This window comes from Mixophyes fleayi, chromosome 11 (assembly GCF_038048845.1).
Source record: "Mixophyes fleayi isolate aMixFle1 chromosome 11, aMixFle1.hap1, whole genome shotgun sequence".
Classification (NCBI taxonomy): Eukaryota; Metazoa; Chordata; class Amphibia; order Anura; family Limnodynastidae; genus Mixophyes; species Mixophyes fleayi.
The window spans coordinates 92187226-92205566 of NC_134412.1; the positions used below are offsets into that span (position 1 = coordinate 92187226).

Below are 18341 nucleotides of genomic sequence, written 5' to 3' on the forward strand. Positions count from 1 at the left end.
GAAGTCCAGACTTCAGTCCATGTTGTTAGTGTCCTACACATGCACCGCTATAACCCACCATGATCCCCTGCTCACTTTGGGCCTGGTTCATATTCGGACAAAACTTGCACACAAGCTGCATTTAAAAAAAAAAAAAAAAAAAAAAAAAGCACAGAACTTGTGTGTGATTCCGACCGTATTCAAATCCAAGCCTATCCCAAGATACAAGGGTGTAAGAACGCTCTGCCTAAAAGCTACTTGCTGTGTGCAGACAAAACAGAATACAGTATACACACAAGCATCTGTTCAATAAAAGGTCACATCAGAGTACATTAAAGAAAATATTTAGTTATAAAACAATTGAACAACTCTTAACAGTATAATCATTAAAACAAATATGGATTTCTTAAAAAAATGATAAATATTATTATGGAATTTTTGTTTTACAATAAATATATAATTTAAGATGATTTTATTTCCCTTTTAACTTAAAACTGTTTATTTGACACAGAACTGACATAACCCACATTCTGTCCTCTCTGGCATCCACATTTCTCAGCCTTGAAGGTCTGATATCAGCATTCACCAATGAGATATTCTGTGTATTTCCCATATACACATGTGCTTTGCTAGCTAGCGGCATGCACACATGAAGATTTTACTACAAAGACTGTGCTGTGTCAGTGATCACTATCAGTTGGCACTGACACCTGCTCTGTAGCTGCTGTAAGTGATAAGGCTGAAACCAGGAGTACTTACAAGAAACCCAGGACTTGAATCCACAGCATGTGCTATACATTGCCGACATTCAACTGCCCCTTCCCACCCCTCAAGTCACAGGCAGGTGTAAGTGTTATTTGCGTTTGGACACGAATTACAAACTGAAATGAAAATGATACTTACCCCTGTTAGTTATCCCCATACTGATTGATTAGCAATATGCTGGGACTTGTAGTTTGACAGCACCCGGAGAAGCTTTCTAAGCCTAAGGTAACAGATTTGGGAGAGAATGGAAGATTTTATTGATAGAACTGAACACATGAGACTAAAATTAGGGGTAATAAGGAAAGAAAGATGGACAGTTGTTATAGTATTACTATTATAGCCAGGAGTCTTATGATAGTCTCTATGGAGGGTGTCTGCTGTACCTTTATATATAACATATGAAGTGTCCCCAGCCCCAGGACATGTGTAATACTGAGCACCATGCCATTTCTTAGCCCTCCCTAACACAGACCAGTGACTGACCTCCACATAGTCCCTGACTGACCTCCAGACTTATAACCACAAGAATAAAATGTGTCTCCAAAGCAGAGGAACAGCGGCCATATTTCCGGAGACCACTCTGCTATGCTGGTGCTTGGAGGGGGAGGTATAATAGTCCTCTAGCGCTTGGTGACTCCTGCTTAGCCAATCAGGTGAGTCCAGGGGGCGTGGCCTGGAGTGGGTGTGGGAGCGGTGCGCGCGGCTTCCTGTACCCTTCAGCTCAGGTGTCAGAGACTCAGGGTCCCCTATAGCCGGGGCCAGTGTGATGGGGGAGTGACCACCTGGCCTGGAGCACCCACCTTACCCTGGCTGTGTGTGGCATGAGGGCCTTGTGACTGCCCTAGAGGTAGGTGGATGCTTTTATCATAGACAGGGGTGGTGGCACAGCCCATAGACCATGGGGGCAGGAGCTGGCTGGGCACAGGGGGAGGAGGGGGCATCTGCCCCCTGGACTGGTCCCACACTGGGCATCTGCCCCCTGGACTGGTCCACACTGGGCATCTGCCCCCTGGACTGGTCCACACTGGGCATCTGCCCCCTGGACTGGTCCACACTGGGCATCTGCCCCCTGGACTGGTCCACACTGGGCATCTGCCCCCTGGACTGGTCCACACTGGGCATCTGCCCCCTGGACTGGTCCCACACTGGGCTACCTGCATTTTTTCTGCTATAACATGTTCATAATAGGCTGCTGAGACCCTATAATCTACCAGCCAGCAGCTCCTGCATGGGGGGAGGATGGGAGTCATTGTTCACCACATGTGCCATTACAGTAGTGCTGCCAAATATATATATATATATATATATATATATATATATATATATAACTAACACACACACACACACACACACACACACACGTTACTGCTATACCCATGTGACATTATACTGTGTAATTGTGTATTTATTTTAATGTTTGTTTGCTGATGATTAACATTGTATAATATTTCTGCCTACTGTTCTGCAATATCTGCATTGGAGTCTGATATCTAACTTCCTCAGTTTTATTCTGCACTAATTTCAGATAATTCAATGTATTTCTGACCAGATAATGTGGTAAAATGACATTAATGATCCCTGTGAGTTACATAATAGCATGCCGGTATATAATGACACTTATGACCGTTCTCTCCCATGGTAAAGTATAAACACACATCTGAGGAAGTGCAGAGATCATGGTGTATGTTGCACGTATACATGTAAAGGGGAAGTCTGATCCCAGCCTGCATAGCTACAGAATTATTGATGCAACAGTGTTAATACAAACCTCTCAATGTGTATAATGTGGGTGAGGGGGTGTCCCTGCTTTTATTCAGCACGCATGAAATAACAAATAATAACGTGGATTCTCATTCTTTCACTTTTCCAGACTATATTATCAGTATTACACAGAGTATACTGTGCAATATTGAGTGATGTCTTTTCTACTTTACAATGTTTGTGCAAATTTAATGTAAAATAAGCATTTGGAATCTTTTTAAATAAAAAAAAAAATTGTATGTACATTAATGAGCAATTAAAGTAATTTTAATTAACTTTCACAATATAGTTAGGGACCTGCTGTTCTATTTAATTCCTTGGTTTATATACTTGCTGTGTATTTAACAATGCCTCACTAAGAGAGGTCCATATTGAACGTACCATGGTAGCAATAGAGGAACACAGAATGAATTTGCTGGTAAGGGGATAGGTGACTGTTGCAGTAATTATTCATACCACAGTGTTCTGAGGTGTGTTGATTAGTGACATTGCAGAGAGAGATTTCACTATGCTCTGATTATTGTACCTGCCCATATGACACAGACAGCTAGTGGGTGCCAGATCTGATATCACAGGTAGAATGCCGGATGGGTCCAGGGTTCACTGCGGTTTAGTGGCAATATAGGAAACTTGAGCAACAAGTCTAGTTGCTACTGGGTCAGAGGGCAAGTGTTGGCCACATACCTAAGTAACTTCCAGACATGTCACATTGCTAATTATATCCGTTGTCTGACCAGCGCATTCACTACCACACCTGCTCCCTACTCAGAGGGATGAACGACCGTAATATAGGGGCACACAATACTGCCAGTACACAGTATATAAATAGGATATCAATATTATAAATGGTGAGTAGGAAATTAAATATTTTGCACAGTTGTAAATGTACTTTGGACAGCCTGAAGTGTATAATATTTACATGAAGTATACAATTTTAAGTTGCTTTTTTATGTCTACGATGTCCTTGTGTTCTCCATTGTGAGCTGTACCTGTACAGAGACGAGTGCTTTGGCTCAGTTGTAATCAATGGTCCTTATTTAGTGCCTTAAAGAACACTCCAAAAAAAACATTGCATGGAGTTTGTCTTTTTTTTGCTGGTTTTATTTGCTGTTATTGTTTTGCATGTGACTTGCAGAAAACCACACATCTCACATGTAATATGTTGCAAAAAACAAGGGTGATGTTTCAAGATGCAACATTGTTGCAAAGTGCAGGGACAATCGCTAGTGTAGCCTACTCCATACAACTCCATGTGTTACAAAACAGACAACTTGTTTGTCACCAAATAGCTAGTGTAACTCAGTCCGAGCACAGCGCTGTGTATATATGATTCGGTGGGGCATATGTTATCTGGATCATAAAATGTAATTAATCACATGGGTAAAAATGAGTAACATAAAATGGAATTTCTATAGCATTATGTGCTTTGTTTCAATATCAGTATCACTAATCTATGTCAGCAGATGTAGATTTACAGGTTAAGGCTCTGTCTAATCTCGGTGGGTTGTTTTGGCTGCGCAGTACATGGATAGAGATTGTGCACCATCAACGTTTCTGTTCCTGTTCTCCTCCTCAGCGCAATGTCCCTTTTGTTTGCCCGACCAACTTCTAAAGTCTCCACCAAGAAGAATAAGAGATACATGGCTGAAGTTAACGCCTCTCCCCTTAAGCACTTTGTTACTGCCAAGAAGAAAATCAATGGCATCTTTGACCAGCTTGGCGCCTACATCCAGGAGAGCTTCAGCTTCCTGGAGGGTGAGACTTGTTACCTATCGTTTGAATTTTGTGGAATTTATTTTCTGACTACATTGAGCTGGTTTTGTTACAGTAACTGAACGGCTGATAGTCCACGTCACAGCCCATGTCTTCATAAATGTACAGCACATACTGTGCTTGTTTTACCCGTCAACCTATCTGTATGTAGGCAGTAAACAGGCTTTGCCTACTTCCATGATGTGATTCTAGGTTGGAGAAATCCGTATTTAATGGGGAAGCGTCATCTTCCAAAACAAAATGGTATTCATGAAAACCTCAGATCTGTAATAATTTGTGCATTACAAATTACAAACTTTTAAGCAGTAGAACACGAGGACGGAGCGGTCAAGTGTTAATTTTAGTTGCTCAGATGAGGTTAGATGATGTTTACAACAATATTATACAAATGTAAACTCTGCTGCTAAGGACAGAGGTATAGTGACTAAACTGAATGGTGAATTCTAATATTCTTATACTATATCCTTATGGCACCAGATCTGTGGGCTGAACCTGATGTAATTGAGATTGCAGAGTTCATTAGGAATGTGGTGTCCCTGGTAATTCGATGGGCTGCATTCCTATTGGTTCAGGCAACAAGATGGCTGCCCCACCGCTCAGGTTGCTCAATGTCGTCTTTTCATTTTGTCCTTGTCTAGAAACGTACCAAAATGCCGAGCTGGACCCAGTGGCCTCGGAAGAGCAGGTACTTGAAGTAAAGGGGTATCTAACCAACGTGAAAGGTATCAGTGAGGTGTTGGCTCGACGCCACATGAAAGTGGCCTTCTTTGGCAGGTAAGAAGACCCTCCCTGACGTTTAGGTTACGGAACTAGTTGCACCATCGTCTATTTTATATAATAATGCATATAGAAATTTATGGTTAAAGTAACTGGACATGAATAAGAAAAGTGCTATTTACTGAGTAGAGAGTGACAGTCATATTTCAGGGTATCTACTTTTAAATATGGCATAACTGTGTGTCGTCTCTGTGCTCCAGGACCAGCAATGGGAAAAGCTCTGTAATTAATGCCATGTTGTGGGACAAAGTCCTTCCATCCGGTATCGGTCACACTACGAACTGCTTCCTCCGTGTGGAGGGGACTGAGGGCAATGAGGCCTATCTCCTGACTGATGGATCAGAGGAGAAAAGAAACGTCAAGGTAAATGCTGTACAGAGAATGGTTATTGTGCTCCGTATACCTGGTATAGTGTAAGATATGTCAGTGTATGTAAATGTATCATTATATGTATGTGATAAATCCATTTAGTGTATGTGCTTTTCTCCTTCTACGGTAGTTGGACACAGAATGTGGGATATGTTTTACCCTTAGAATCCAGGACACTAGCAAATAAACACTGACTCCTGCTCCCTATAACCCCTCTCCCCTGTTCCTTCCTCAGTTCATTTTCTATTGTCCTTAGTTTTTATGTCAATTACTTGTACACTTTTAATGGACAGCATTGGCTGATCCCTGGGGCATTGTGTCTCTGGTTCACAGAGACCCTGAGCACTCAGATTTTTCTCGGAACTTGTGCAGATCTAGGGGACTCTGGAAATAGATCTTTGGGCATTGTTACTAAATCACAATATGCTCCCCTGTGGGTACCTGATGCTGGAATGCAAAGTGATCAGCCATCCTCAGTGCCTTCCTCTTTGATCAGACATCTATGTCAAGGCCTAAGAGTTGTCATAACAGCAATGACTCCTGTAAGGGACTTGCAACCCAAGCCCTTTTCTTCACGTGTTTATGGTACTTGCCTTTTTTGAGGAACAGTTTTCCAGCCAAGGTTTTCAGTATTTCTCTGGTGTTGGCTCTGAGTACCCTCAAGGTGTCGTATCTGTCGTCTTTGTTTTGCTGCTTCCTGATGTTAGAATGTTCGTACAAGGAGTTGACCACATTGAGCAGCCTTTACATTAGCCTTCATCTCCATGGAACCTGTATCTGAACCTCTTGCAGCTTCTTTTGAACCCCATTGTTCCCTTGCGTTTTCCTATCTATAAGGTAATTTGTCTCCAGTTATTGTTCCAGTTAGGCTGGTCTCTGAGCTGGAAGCTGTTTTCAAGAAAACAAGACAATCCTGCGTACGGTTCCCTTGTTCAAACATAAGGTGGTTACATCAATTGGTAACTAGTGTTTACCACCTTTGTCCCCTACCAATTCCAAGGAGGCATTTCCTCATTACTGGTCTGTGTGTGATGCACGGTCTGCGGATCTATCAATCTGTCTAGGTCTCTCAGGAGCACCTTCACTCAGACGCCTGCTTTGTCCTTTATAAGGAGCGTGAGAGGAAACACTGCTTCCCTTCTTCCTTGATCTCCTACCAGATCACCCCAATAATCTGACATGTCTATTCCTCGGTCGATTTGCCAATCTCTGGGCTGACGGTGCTCTCCACAAGACTGGTCGTGGAGCATCAGTAGACCACGTGTGTAGAGTCACCACCGGGGGTCATGGCCTCCTATGAACCCATCATTGGTAGGAAGGTCCCCCAGATGGCGCTCCTCTCCTGTTAGGTGGACACAGACCAACCAACCCAAAAATCTATCACCTCAACACAGTGGTGAACCAATATTTGTGAAAATTATGTAGGAATTAATGACATTGCTGTTTAAATGATACCTTTTGATTCATATACCTAATTGATGTTGGTAGTTACTAATGAATTGATAACTGTCAGCGCTACGATTATTCTTAAACGTTTTTCTAAAACTTGTTTTGTAGATCTGTTCTTGTTGTATAAAGCTGGGGCTGGCTGACAAATGACTCGGCGCAGCCGTCTATGGGAACAGTTTAAAGGGGAAAAAATGCAGGTAGACCGATGACCCAGCCCAGGGTAGCCCAATTAAGGACCAGCCCAGGGGGCAGAAGTCCCCCTGCCGCCCAGCCCAGCAGCCCCTGAACAATGGCACTCCCATGGCTAAGATATGATAGTTATTACTTGGCAAATATTTGGAAATATTGATAGTTGATATTTCATATCGCCCACCTAGACCAAAACAATCCCGGTTTGTGAACTTACATATGTTTATGTTGTTACCAGGAACATTCTTCTTTCGGATTATTTTCTGTATTCATTTTAGTTGTTTATGTAGTTAGACCTGCAGCTATTAATAACCTGTTTATTGCCCCCCTCAGACTGTCAACCAGCTGGCTCACGCTCTTCACCAGGATGATCTGCTGGATTCTGGCTCCCTGGTCAGTGTTATGTGGCCGAATTCCAAGTGTCACCTTTTGAAGGACGACCTTGTGTTGATGGACAGGTGAGAATCGCCGGTCAGATCTGTTGTTTTTGGGTTAATGTGACGCTATTTCCCAGGCTTTGTCCACACGGGCAGTTTCTCAAGCTGCGATCCAAACGGCCGGACGTTGATCTCTCTGCCGCTGTTTCTCTGGCGGTTTTCTCAAGTAGCGTTCCGTTTCGCAGGCAGTTCCGGAACCGCTTGTGAGGATGAGCCCTAAATGTTTTCTTGTCGAGAACAAATAATGAGAAGTGGTACATTGCTGCCTGCCACGTTCAGTGGAAAACTACAAGACCCCCAGCCCTCACTATAGGATATGTGTAATACTCTGGGTGGAATTGAATTCCCCCTTAGTGTATGGCTACGCTAAGCCTATTACCGTTATTACGTTAAATTTAGCCCACCTTTAAAACTACCGTAATAACGGTATTTAAGCGCACTATTACTGTAATAACGGTAATAGTGCACAGGCAGCCAATTGAATTCCCCCCCTCCCCTATTGGTTGATTTTGACTTCCACACAAAGTGTGATCCAGTATTGTACTTGTGTTATGTATTGTGATGTGGGTGAAGACAGAAATATTCTAGCTGTTATTTTAGTGCTATGTAACCTTTATTTAGAACATCTTAGTAACATCACATAACGCTGGCAGAACAAAGTATTCGGGTTGGGCCGGGTGGAGCGAGCAGGGAGGCACCCTAAGAAATATTCGGAGACACTAGAAAGTTTATCCTTAAATAATCTCCCCCTCCTCCGCTTCTGGGTAAGCTGTGGTTACTCTCCACCCACCATTGTCTTTATCACCCACTGTACTGTGACGTGGAAGCAGTTTGTTTTGTGTGAGAGAACATTTAGGGACATTAAATATCTCAACAATTTTAATACAACTAAATAGCTGAACTTTTAACAAAAACCACATTGGTAATATAAAATGACTGCTCCTGTGACTTTATGGAGAAAGTATTACATCAAATAACTAGGACAGAACCTATTTCCTGTATACAGAATATAACCCTGTATGTTTTCTTGTCTCTTGCGATCGGTCTGCTCTGAGAAATAATTACTCGTGTATAATTAGGGCTTCTAAAAACTCACAACACAGTTGTATTGTTATCCATGGAGGAACGTGAGTCCGTGGATGTCGTTGTGGGATGAAAACCGCGTTAAGTGACCAATGTGATGACTTTGTTTTGTGCTTACAGCCCCGGGATCGATGTAACTACCGAGCTGGACAGCTGGATAGATAAGTTCTGTCTGGATGCTGACGTGTTTGTGCTGGTGGCAAACTCTGAATCCACTCTCATGCAGACGGTAAGTGTCAGCGGCCCAGCGATCGTCGCTTTACCTACCTTCCCTAGTCCTTGTCCAAGCTCACGGCCGTCTTGTTGTATCCCAGGAGAAACAGTTTTTTCACAAGGTGAACGATCGCCTGTCTCGCCCAAACATCTTCATCTTGAACAACCGGTGGGACGCCTCTGCATCGGAGCCGGAATATATGGACGAGGTGAGACCGGGGGAATACTGGGGAACTTTAGGAAGACTGTTCCCATTGGTAGTGCAAGAAAAGGTGCTGGAAACACATAGCGACCAGTCAGATGTTTTACTTTTATTGTTTAAACTTTATGAGAACAATTACAGACCTCGTCCAGATGGACTTTTTTTTCAGGCTGTATTTGAATTGTTTTGACACTGTAGAGACTCTCTTAAAAAATCTCTATATTCATTTAACTCTGATTCTAAATAAATGACTACTATGTCTGGTTGCTATGGGCAACACCACCTTTTCTGCACAGTTACAACATGTTATACGGTTTCCTTGGTCAGACTGAACACTGAATGGGAGTGGTCACAAAACAACATGGCTGCCCCTAGCAGTTTCAGGGAGTGTGTTAACATTTAGCTGCAGATTACAGGTAGCTACACGAGGAAAGAAATGTTTCATGTCGGCTTCAGTGTACATTGTTTATTTTGTATTGATCATTGTTGGCGATTAGGGATTTGGGGTACACTTTTCACAGTATTATGGCAGCATGTGACAAACAACTTTTGAATAATGGAATAACCAGAGCGGTTTTTAATTTCAACGATAGGAACAATTGTACGGTTAATTCTCCTCCACAGTAAATTATATATATTATTTCTTTTTTATTTTTTTATTTTTTTTAAATTTTGTTGTTTGCATTTGTTCCATGTTAAGACCTAGTTAGGTTTTGTTTTGAAACGTGGGCTCTTACGAAGTATTGTTTGTAGTGTCAGTCTGACACTGGATGGAAGATAAGTATATTGTCAAATATGCATTTTTAGCCCCACCATGCAGTGTTCATATCACATATTTTATAGGTTAACCATTTCTGCAATTTTTATGTCTGCAACCTGTCCGTATGCATTATATATTTACCTGTATTGATTTGTTCTAAGATAACTGACTGAGGTAGAACAGTTTGGGATGTACTTCCAAGTAGTCTGCGTGGAAAGTTCTGTAATACCATAGGGGAGAGTGAATCATAGCTCATAATTATCATTATACCACACCCTGATGTAGGTTTATGTACAGCACAGACATGTCTGTAGTGTTACTAGTAGCACACTGTGTCCTACATAGAATTGTAATATTAGTTCCTTGTCCTGACAGTCTGCACAAGGGCTGGTGTGTATCTGTAGCTTGCTGGGGCAAGTTTATAAATGTTTCCCCTGTTACCAGGGGAGATAGTCTAACCCTGAACCAGTGATGAAAGGGATAACCCTCTTCTACTGCCACAACCAGTGTATCTTACCACTGACAGTACTATGATTGACAGTCCCAGCCATGTTGCCTGCATTACACTGGAAGTGTCGATCACGTTAATCAACAGCCTCCAGATGTTACTGTTCCCCTGTTGGCTGTCAAGAGAACAGCCACACAGCCATTGCAACAGTGACACCTGCAGGCTTGAAGTAGGCATTACACACAAAATAATACTAAGAGGTAAAATAAAAAAATAATAAAACAAAATAATACAATCAATATTTGTCATTTTTATGTAAATGAAATAAATAATCTAAATGATGTATATCTTAACTTTGCACTAAATCTTGCAGACGTAACCGCCCCTTGTCTCCACAGGTGCGACGTCAGCACATGGAAAGATGTACCAGTTTCTTGGTGGACGAACTGGGAGTTCTGGATCGAACCCAGGCTGGAGATCGCATATTCTTTGTGTCCGCCAAGGAGGTTTTAAATGCCAGGATACAGAAAGCTCAAGGAATGCCAGAAGGAGGTACTGTGTTCTAAATTGCTTTCAGTAAATTGTATATAGCTGGTCAATATATCCATGGTATCTGTATAGTTTATAAGAAAATAATTCTCAAGTAATGTTACATGTTTAACCTCCTATTAGCATCTGTACAAAGGGTGATATTTTTTCTTTTGTCTTTGATTGTCATCGGTGAATTCTGATGTCATTGATTATAATCGGTGGATTCGGATGTCATTGATTATAATCGGTGGATTCTGATGTCATTACTTCACTGTTCATTAGAAAATCTACTGTAATAACACTACTACAAAATAAAATGTATAGTTGTGTTATTTTTACTATTGTATGTTGTATTATCTCCTCTTTGTAATTTTACTTATTAAAAGATAACTATTTGGTCGTAGGTGGAGCGTTAGCTGAGGGCTTTCAAGGGAGAATGTTTGAGTTTCAGAACTTTGAGAGAAGATTTGAGGTAAGCCACGAAGCGCTGCACTGTAATAGATCTGTGTGGTCGGGTGCCGATGATGTTAGACCATCGTTGTGTGTGTTATTCTGGCAGGAGTGCATCTCGCAGTCGGCTGTGAAAACCAAGTTTGAGCAGCATACAATGAGAGCCAAGCATATAGCGGATGTGTTGCGTCAAATAATGGAGTCTCTGCACGTAGCGGCCCAGGAACAGAGGTGAGTGTGAGCTCTGCAGACAGCTGGGCCGCTCATCGCTTCATAATGAAGCAGTAATGTGATTTGTGATCATTTAAATGTTGTAATTCCGCTGCAGAGTTTACTGTCTAGAAAAGCGAGAGGAGCATCGGGACCGCTTGGAATTCATCGAGAAACAACTCGAGCTACTGACCGAGGATTACAGGATGAAAATCAAACACATCACAGACGACGTGGAACGGCAGGTAACAGTGGCCCTGGGACATTGTCTATGGACATCAGCTGACCTGTCACATACACGTTACACAGGTATCCGAACAGATGGCTCGTGATCTAAGGCGAGCTCAGGAAGGACAAAAACCTCCCGTGGAGGTGCGTGCTCACACTCTGCTGGGGGCTTGGTGCTTGTGGCACTCTCCAAAAGGAGAAGTACCCTGTTCGTCCCCAGCGCCATAGCCAAAGCTAGGGAGGCCACTTGACCTCCTGACCCCTGGAACCTAATGATCTATTAGGATACAAGGGTCTTCATGCCCACCTCCGCTACAAAGCTTGGGTCAGACCCTTTCTTTTCCCCAGTGGTCAACTGAAGCCTTCCCCTTGGACTGGAGGCTGTACGGTCATAGGTTTCTGTGTTCTCCTATTTACATGTCTGTATGTAGTATCTTCTGGGAGGGGATAAATGAGTATTAATGAGACCTGATCTCTGCGCTGCCGGCAGACTGTCTGTGACATCATCAGCCGCTAGGACAGACGTCTGCCAGCGAGCCAAGCTTGTGATTGGCTCTGAATGTTCCAACAGGTTTAGTGTCACAGGGTGTCCAGCAGCTTATATAAATAATTATTGCAGGAAGCTGAGAGAAAATTAGGGACATAGTTTAGTTTTATCATGAATGGTACATGTCCGTATATAGCCCAGCTCATAAGGATGAGCCTGAGAGCAATGTTCAATCCATGAAAGTTCCCTTTGCTTTTGGTGGGGGTCTGGGACCCTGTTTCTAACTGGTAAATCCAGATGCACCAAGATTCTCGGACAATTAGCATTGTGAATTAATAAATTCTAGTGATAAAGACAAGGACTTTATCTGAGCAGAGCCCAATGGTCATAGAAGAATGTTTCATACTGAACCAGTCACATTCTAGCCGTGTAAATATTAGGTTCCTGCAGATCCCTGTAATATCTTCTACTGTGTAATGTGTTGTCCGTGTGTGAACGTTACAGGTGTCCAACGCCATGGCTGAGGAGATCCGCCGACTGTCCGTGCTGGTCGACGAGTTCATGTTGGACTTTCATCCTTCCCAAGTCGTCCTTAAAGTTTATAAAAATGTGAGGAACCTACAGACGCTTTACAAGTCTCCTGAATCCTGCGTTGTCTCCTAATAACACCCGTTCTCTTCCGCCAGGAGCTCCATCGGCACATAGAGGAGGGACTGGGCAGGAACCTGTCTGATCGCTGCTCCAACACCATCTCCGTGTCCCTGCAGACCACGCAGCAGGAAATGATCGGTCAGACAAGACATAGTCACTATATTTACTGTTTATAATATGTACATGTGGATACTAATAGAAGCATATAGTCCAACTGTCCCTATCTTTTTGTCCGTGTAAATGTAACTATTTTAAAACACCAATGATGTACACAGTGCCATTGTTCTGGGAAGCTCACATTGTGGCTGCTCTCGTCACGTAGATGGGCTCCTACCTCTCCTCCCGTCCTCTGCACGTGCCCAGATCGATCTGCTGGTTCCCCGCCAGAGCTTTATTCTAAGCTACGACCTGAGCTGCGACAAGCTGTGCGCGGACTTCCAGGAGGACATACAGTTCCACTTCTCTCTCGGGTGGACGATGCTCGTCAACCGCTTCCTGGGACCCAAAAACGGGCGCAGGGCTCTGATTGGATACAGCGACCAGGTGCGTATAGGAGCATGGAAGGGCTGCCATCTATTATATATGGCCGTAATACGTTCTGCAGCCCTATTAGGCCTTATATATGTTTCTCTCAGATCCCTCGCACGATGCCACTGACGCCGGTGAACCCCAGCATGCCCCCGATGCAGCAGGGCGCGCTGACCCAGGAAGAACTCATGGTCTCCATGGTGACAGGACTGGCCTCCTTGACGTCTCGGACATCCATGGGTATTGTGGTGGTGGGGGGTGTGGTAAGTGCAATGTCTTCCTTTCTGGTTTATCTACAGTCCCTCCTCAATATCTCTGCACGCTGACCCTTTTTTTATTTTTAGTTAAATCACTTTCATGTCTTCCCATCGATCACTCTGTTGCCGAAGTCCTTCTACATTTCTCTGTAGGCAAATGGTATAATAGAGTTCCTTCCGCCTAGATCGCTAGCTTTGTTGCCAGATCTAACAACTGCACTTATTGTACTTCCACCTGTTGGCAACAAATCTGAATGTTTAGCATTTTACCTCCCCTTCTGTGTACGTCTCCGCGTAATTAAATATACGTTATATCATTTTTCAGTAAAATTTAGCTACATCTGTTTCTTGTTGTGTTGTTTTAGGTTTGGAAGGCCGTGGGCTGGCGTCTCATTGCTTTATCTTTTGGCCTCTATGGGCTTCTGTACGTTTACGAGCGCCTCACTTGGACTACGAAAGCAAAGGAACGAGCCTTCAAGCGTCAGTTTGTGGACTACGCTGCTGAGAAACTGCAGCTAATTGTCAGCTACACCGGCTCAAACTGTAGCCACCAAGTGCAGCAGTAAGTCGGACCTCAGCTTATCGGGTTAGAGACTTAAGGCCTGGGTCATTAATGAAAGTACGGCAAAAAAAGGAGTAAATGTTCCCCCGGGACAAACCATGTTACAATGCAAAGGGTGCGAACTAGTTTATTATTTTGCACATAAGTTAAATACCGGCTGTTTTTTCATGTAACACACAAATATTCGATGGCTTTATTTTTACACTGAAACTTAAGGTTGATCTATGACATTCCCTACCCCAACTATAAATCTCCCCACATTTTAAATGTACCTCCCCCTTCAATGCAACATGGTTTTGCCCATGTGCAGAGTTACTCCTTTTTTATGCTTTGCTCTTCTTAATGACTCAGGCCCTTATTATGTATATTTGTATGTCTTACCAAATACATCCATACAATGGTTTTTGCATTGATCTGATCCGTCTGTCTGTCTGTTCATATGTACTTAATAAGGAGATACCAACTATGTATATAAATATTATATTGTAAAGGTAACTCCACTCTAAAAGGAAAAAAAAATTAACATATAAAAATCATTATGCTGGGTGCTAAACTTACTGGAATAACTCAGGTTACTTGAAATAGGACCTCTGCCTAAAGCATCTATTGAAGTCTCAGAAACACTCTGCTGCTGCTGCAATATCTGTTCCTCCTGGTTACAATCCATTTATTTTCATGTACAGATGTTGCTATGGAAGAATGTTTCTGCGGTTTAATAGGTAGTTTCAGGCAGAAGTTGTATTTTAATCAGTCATCGTTCCAGTAAGTCAGTAGTTCCTGGTATTTCCTTTTTGAGTGGAAATGCCCTTTAGGTACTAGGCAACATACAAATGTTTTATAATGTGTGTTAACGAGTTCCGTTACTGTTCTTTGAGTTTGCTCAATCGCTTCTCATTTCCAGGGAGCTCTCCGGGACATTTGCTCACCTGTGTCAGCAGGTTGATGTAACTCGTCAGAACCTAGAACTGGATATCACCGGCCTCAATAAAAAGATTGAAATCTTGGACAGTCTTCAGAGCAAAGCAAAACTATTGAGGTAAATGCACAAGTTATTGCTACTTTTCTTGGGAAATCTGGAAGACAAAGGGAAAAGTTACCTCAAAATAAACGTCTCATAAATTGTGTACGTACATTTATGTCACTATTGTAAGATTAAAGGGGTGCTCTTCCAAGGAGGGGTAGGTTAGGGAATAATTCTAATAACTTTAGGCAGAGTACCCCTATAAATACCAACCTGTTCCTTCTTTGTTGCAGAAATAAAGCCGGCTGGCTGGACAGCGAACTCAATATGTTCACTCACCAGTACCTGGAGCAGAGCTGATGTCTCCTCATGTACGAAACGCTGGCGGTGGAGAATTTCTTAATCCCGTATATTTATAACTACTCTCGTGCTTTCCGAAATATTCCTCTCCTACCTTACACGAAACTAATTCACTGGTATAGTTATGAGATGTATAGTAGGTATGAACCACGAAGGGCCTTGTCACGTTCTGTGATCACTGCTATCGCTTTACTTTTGGGCCATTTGACACTGTGTTCCGCTACCGCAAAGGATGGTGGGAAGGCACCGAGGGTTCTGGGAGGGAGTCCGATAATGCTGCTTTGGCCAAAACACTTCACTAGTAGAAACGTGGCGGGTTATGTGGTTATTGTTTGGTTGAGATTAGGACATCAGTTTTATGTTGTCCATGTTGCGTTAGTCCTGTTTTTCTGCTGTACACAGAATGCCGATTTCTGGAGTGACGTGTGCATTTAGTGGAATTCTGCTAACGCGTCATAGGAGTTGTTATGGTCATATGTGGATCATTACGTTTCTCACTGCGCAGTTTAAAATTGCCTCTGACCTGACCACCGAGGAGGCAGCCATGTTGTTCCCTTAATCCATTCTGAGACATGATAGAGGTTGGTTTAGCACACAAATAGCCGCCTCCGCTCTGTGTCTATGTGTAGGGTCCACGTGTTGCCTAATTCTTATTTTGGCCCACCATATCTAAAGTGGCATGAACCTGCTGTATTTTGCTGACAAAATATAACCTATGCTGTATAACATGTAGAAATGCTTCACTGTGTCTTAGGACTCGGATCAAAACAAACACTGGTCTGTTATCTCTTAAAGCGGTAATTGCTGTATATTATCTGATTGACACTAAAGTTTCTTATACCGACGGAGATGTTGACCACTAATTGGGCCGTCTGGAATCTAATTGCAACATGTAAAATGACCACTGTAAACGGCATCTGATTATAATCTATAGATGACCACAGTTATAATGCACTGTCTGACTAGGACGCATATAAATGGCCAAATCTAACAGACCGCTAGTTGGCTGAGCCGAGTGAAGGGATCAGCCTGTGTAGGGTCACCACACCCTTCTCTAAATGGGGAGTATGCGGGAGACTGCTTACTAGATCATGTATCAATACTACATAAGAGGATAAATTTTTACTGCTAGATTTTACTATCCTAATCTACAGCCCCGTGGCATTAATTGACCAAAATGGGGGTTTTAGTATTAAATTATGTAAATCCATATGTACATGGATGCATATAATGTATGTATCTATTTATTTAGTGTCTGCATTGCACTTAGATTTCTTGTAGTTGTCTTATTAATAATCAGGAAAGCGCCCACTGATAGTAATACGTGCCTGGCGTCTGTCTGTACCGAAATATGAGATGGTTACATACCCGCCACACTGTAGTAATACTGATATATCAATCCACGCCAACTGATTTACCAACCCCCCTGTTCCCTACAATATAGTAGCTAAGTGTGATTATAGGAAGTGATTTATTATACAGCCCCCACCACAACAGAAGGTGCTCGGCCATTGTGCATGTAAACAGGGAATGTTATATTAATGTCTGATTAACTGGTAAGATTAATTTTGAAATATGACTAGTTGGTAACGAGATTAGCAAACGCTCATCGGCACTTAATACTGCCCCCACCCAACCCCCCCACCCCGTCCATGGTATTTAATAATACTCTGTTGCTGCACCCCTAAAAGCTATTTATTTCTATATTACAGCGTCTTTCCTCTTTTGAGGTTATTTATTCTCCCTGTGGCTGCTAAGTATATAAAATATACATTGGGGGGTTGCAGATGCCTCTCGGTTGGGGTTTTCCACCTTCAGATTACCTTAATGTGTAGATCATTCTGTGATTTTAATGTAACGCCCTCCTGTGACTTTTATTTAATACATTGTGTCTTTCAGCCAGGTATTTATACCGTCGGGTAAGTATATGTTTATTGTCTTGGGATACGAAACCGTACTGCTTTGGGTACAACTGTATCCAGGGAGCAACTCTGCGCCATATATCAGAACAAAAATGAAAATAAACTGATAATATAAATACGTGGCTGAAAGGCACAGAAGGCAGCTACCAAAAAAAAGGAGCAAATGTATTTAGTTAATGTTACAGGAGGATGTTTACAGGACAATACATTAAAATGACCTCTAAATGGAAACCCCCCCCCCCCCCCACTTTAACCACTTGATAAATGCAGAAATATAGACAATGATTCTTGACAATCTTGCAATATTTAACTACTGTAATTCGCTGATGTGACAGCAGAGGGCAGTGCGCTGTCTTCATCCCTGCACTCCCTGCCCACTTGCCAAAAGCTTGAATGGAGATGCTGATGATGGAAGGATCTTGTTAGGTGATACGCACTTTATTTTAGGAAGTTGTTTGTTTTAGTCACGGGTCAGTTGTAAAATAAGTTGGTTTATTTTCTATTATGTATTTAAGTTTGTGTAACTTTCTTGCATGTCTGCTGTAACACTTCACAATAAAAAACAAAATTGGAACTCTTATGTTTTTATTTAAATCGGGCATCCTGTATATTAACTTGGATGTTGGATGTGGCAGGGCTTATGTGAGCTCTTGTTTGCAGCAATGTCCACGCTCTATCTCCGCATATTGTGATTTACCTATTCCCCCGCCATGTCTGGGAGACTCCCCTAATAAGGGGATACTTCCCGAAAGACCGGCGATTCTCCCAGACAAAGCTTACTTGGCTGGAGGGGGCTTGATGCGAAATGCGTCATGAAGCCATGAACACCTCATTTAATTGTGAGTGAGAATTGACACAATTGCTCGGTCCACTTGATGGTGCGAATTGTGACATCAAGCTCTGCCCACCTCCCCTTTTTGTATCTGGTCTCCACATCACCCTGGAAGTGAGGTAGCAAAAGTATTATATCGGGAAAACTCCTATCGCTG

At 42.6% G+C, this 18341-nt stretch overlaps 1 protein-coding gene across 2 annotated transcripts; it reads left to right on the forward strand.

The window, feature by feature from the left end:
* Nucleotides 1-1406: 1406 nt before the first annotated feature.
* On the forward strand, nucleotides 1407-17926 carry MFN2 (mitofusin 2). 2 transcript variants are annotated; one of them, XM_075190301.1, is made up of 18 exons: nucleotides 1407-1591; nucleotides 4082-4260; nucleotides 4917-5052; nucleotides 5256-5418; nucleotides 7396-7520; nucleotides 8703-8811; nucleotides 8897-9004; nucleotides 10604-10757; nucleotides 11141-11208; nucleotides 11296-11417; nucleotides 11515-11641; nucleotides 12616-12720; nucleotides 12798-12900; nucleotides 13085-13305; nucleotides 13398-13553; nucleotides 13913-14109; nucleotides 15011-15145; nucleotides 15364-17926. In XM_075190301.1, exons 2-18 carry the CDS (start codon nucleotides 4086-4088, stop codon nucleotides 15428-15430), a joined length of 2271 nt encoding a protein of 756 aa, XP_075046402.1. In that variant the 5' UTR covers nucleotides 1407-1591; nucleotides 4082-4085; the 3' UTR covers nucleotides 15431-17926. The 2 variants fall into 2 exon arrangements, with proteins under 2 accessions (XP_075046402.1, XP_075046403.1); XM_075190302.1 differs by lacking the exon at nucleotides 1407-1591 and adding an exon at nucleotides 2906-3353.
* The last annotated feature ends 415 nt before the right edge of the window (nucleotides 17927-18341 follow it).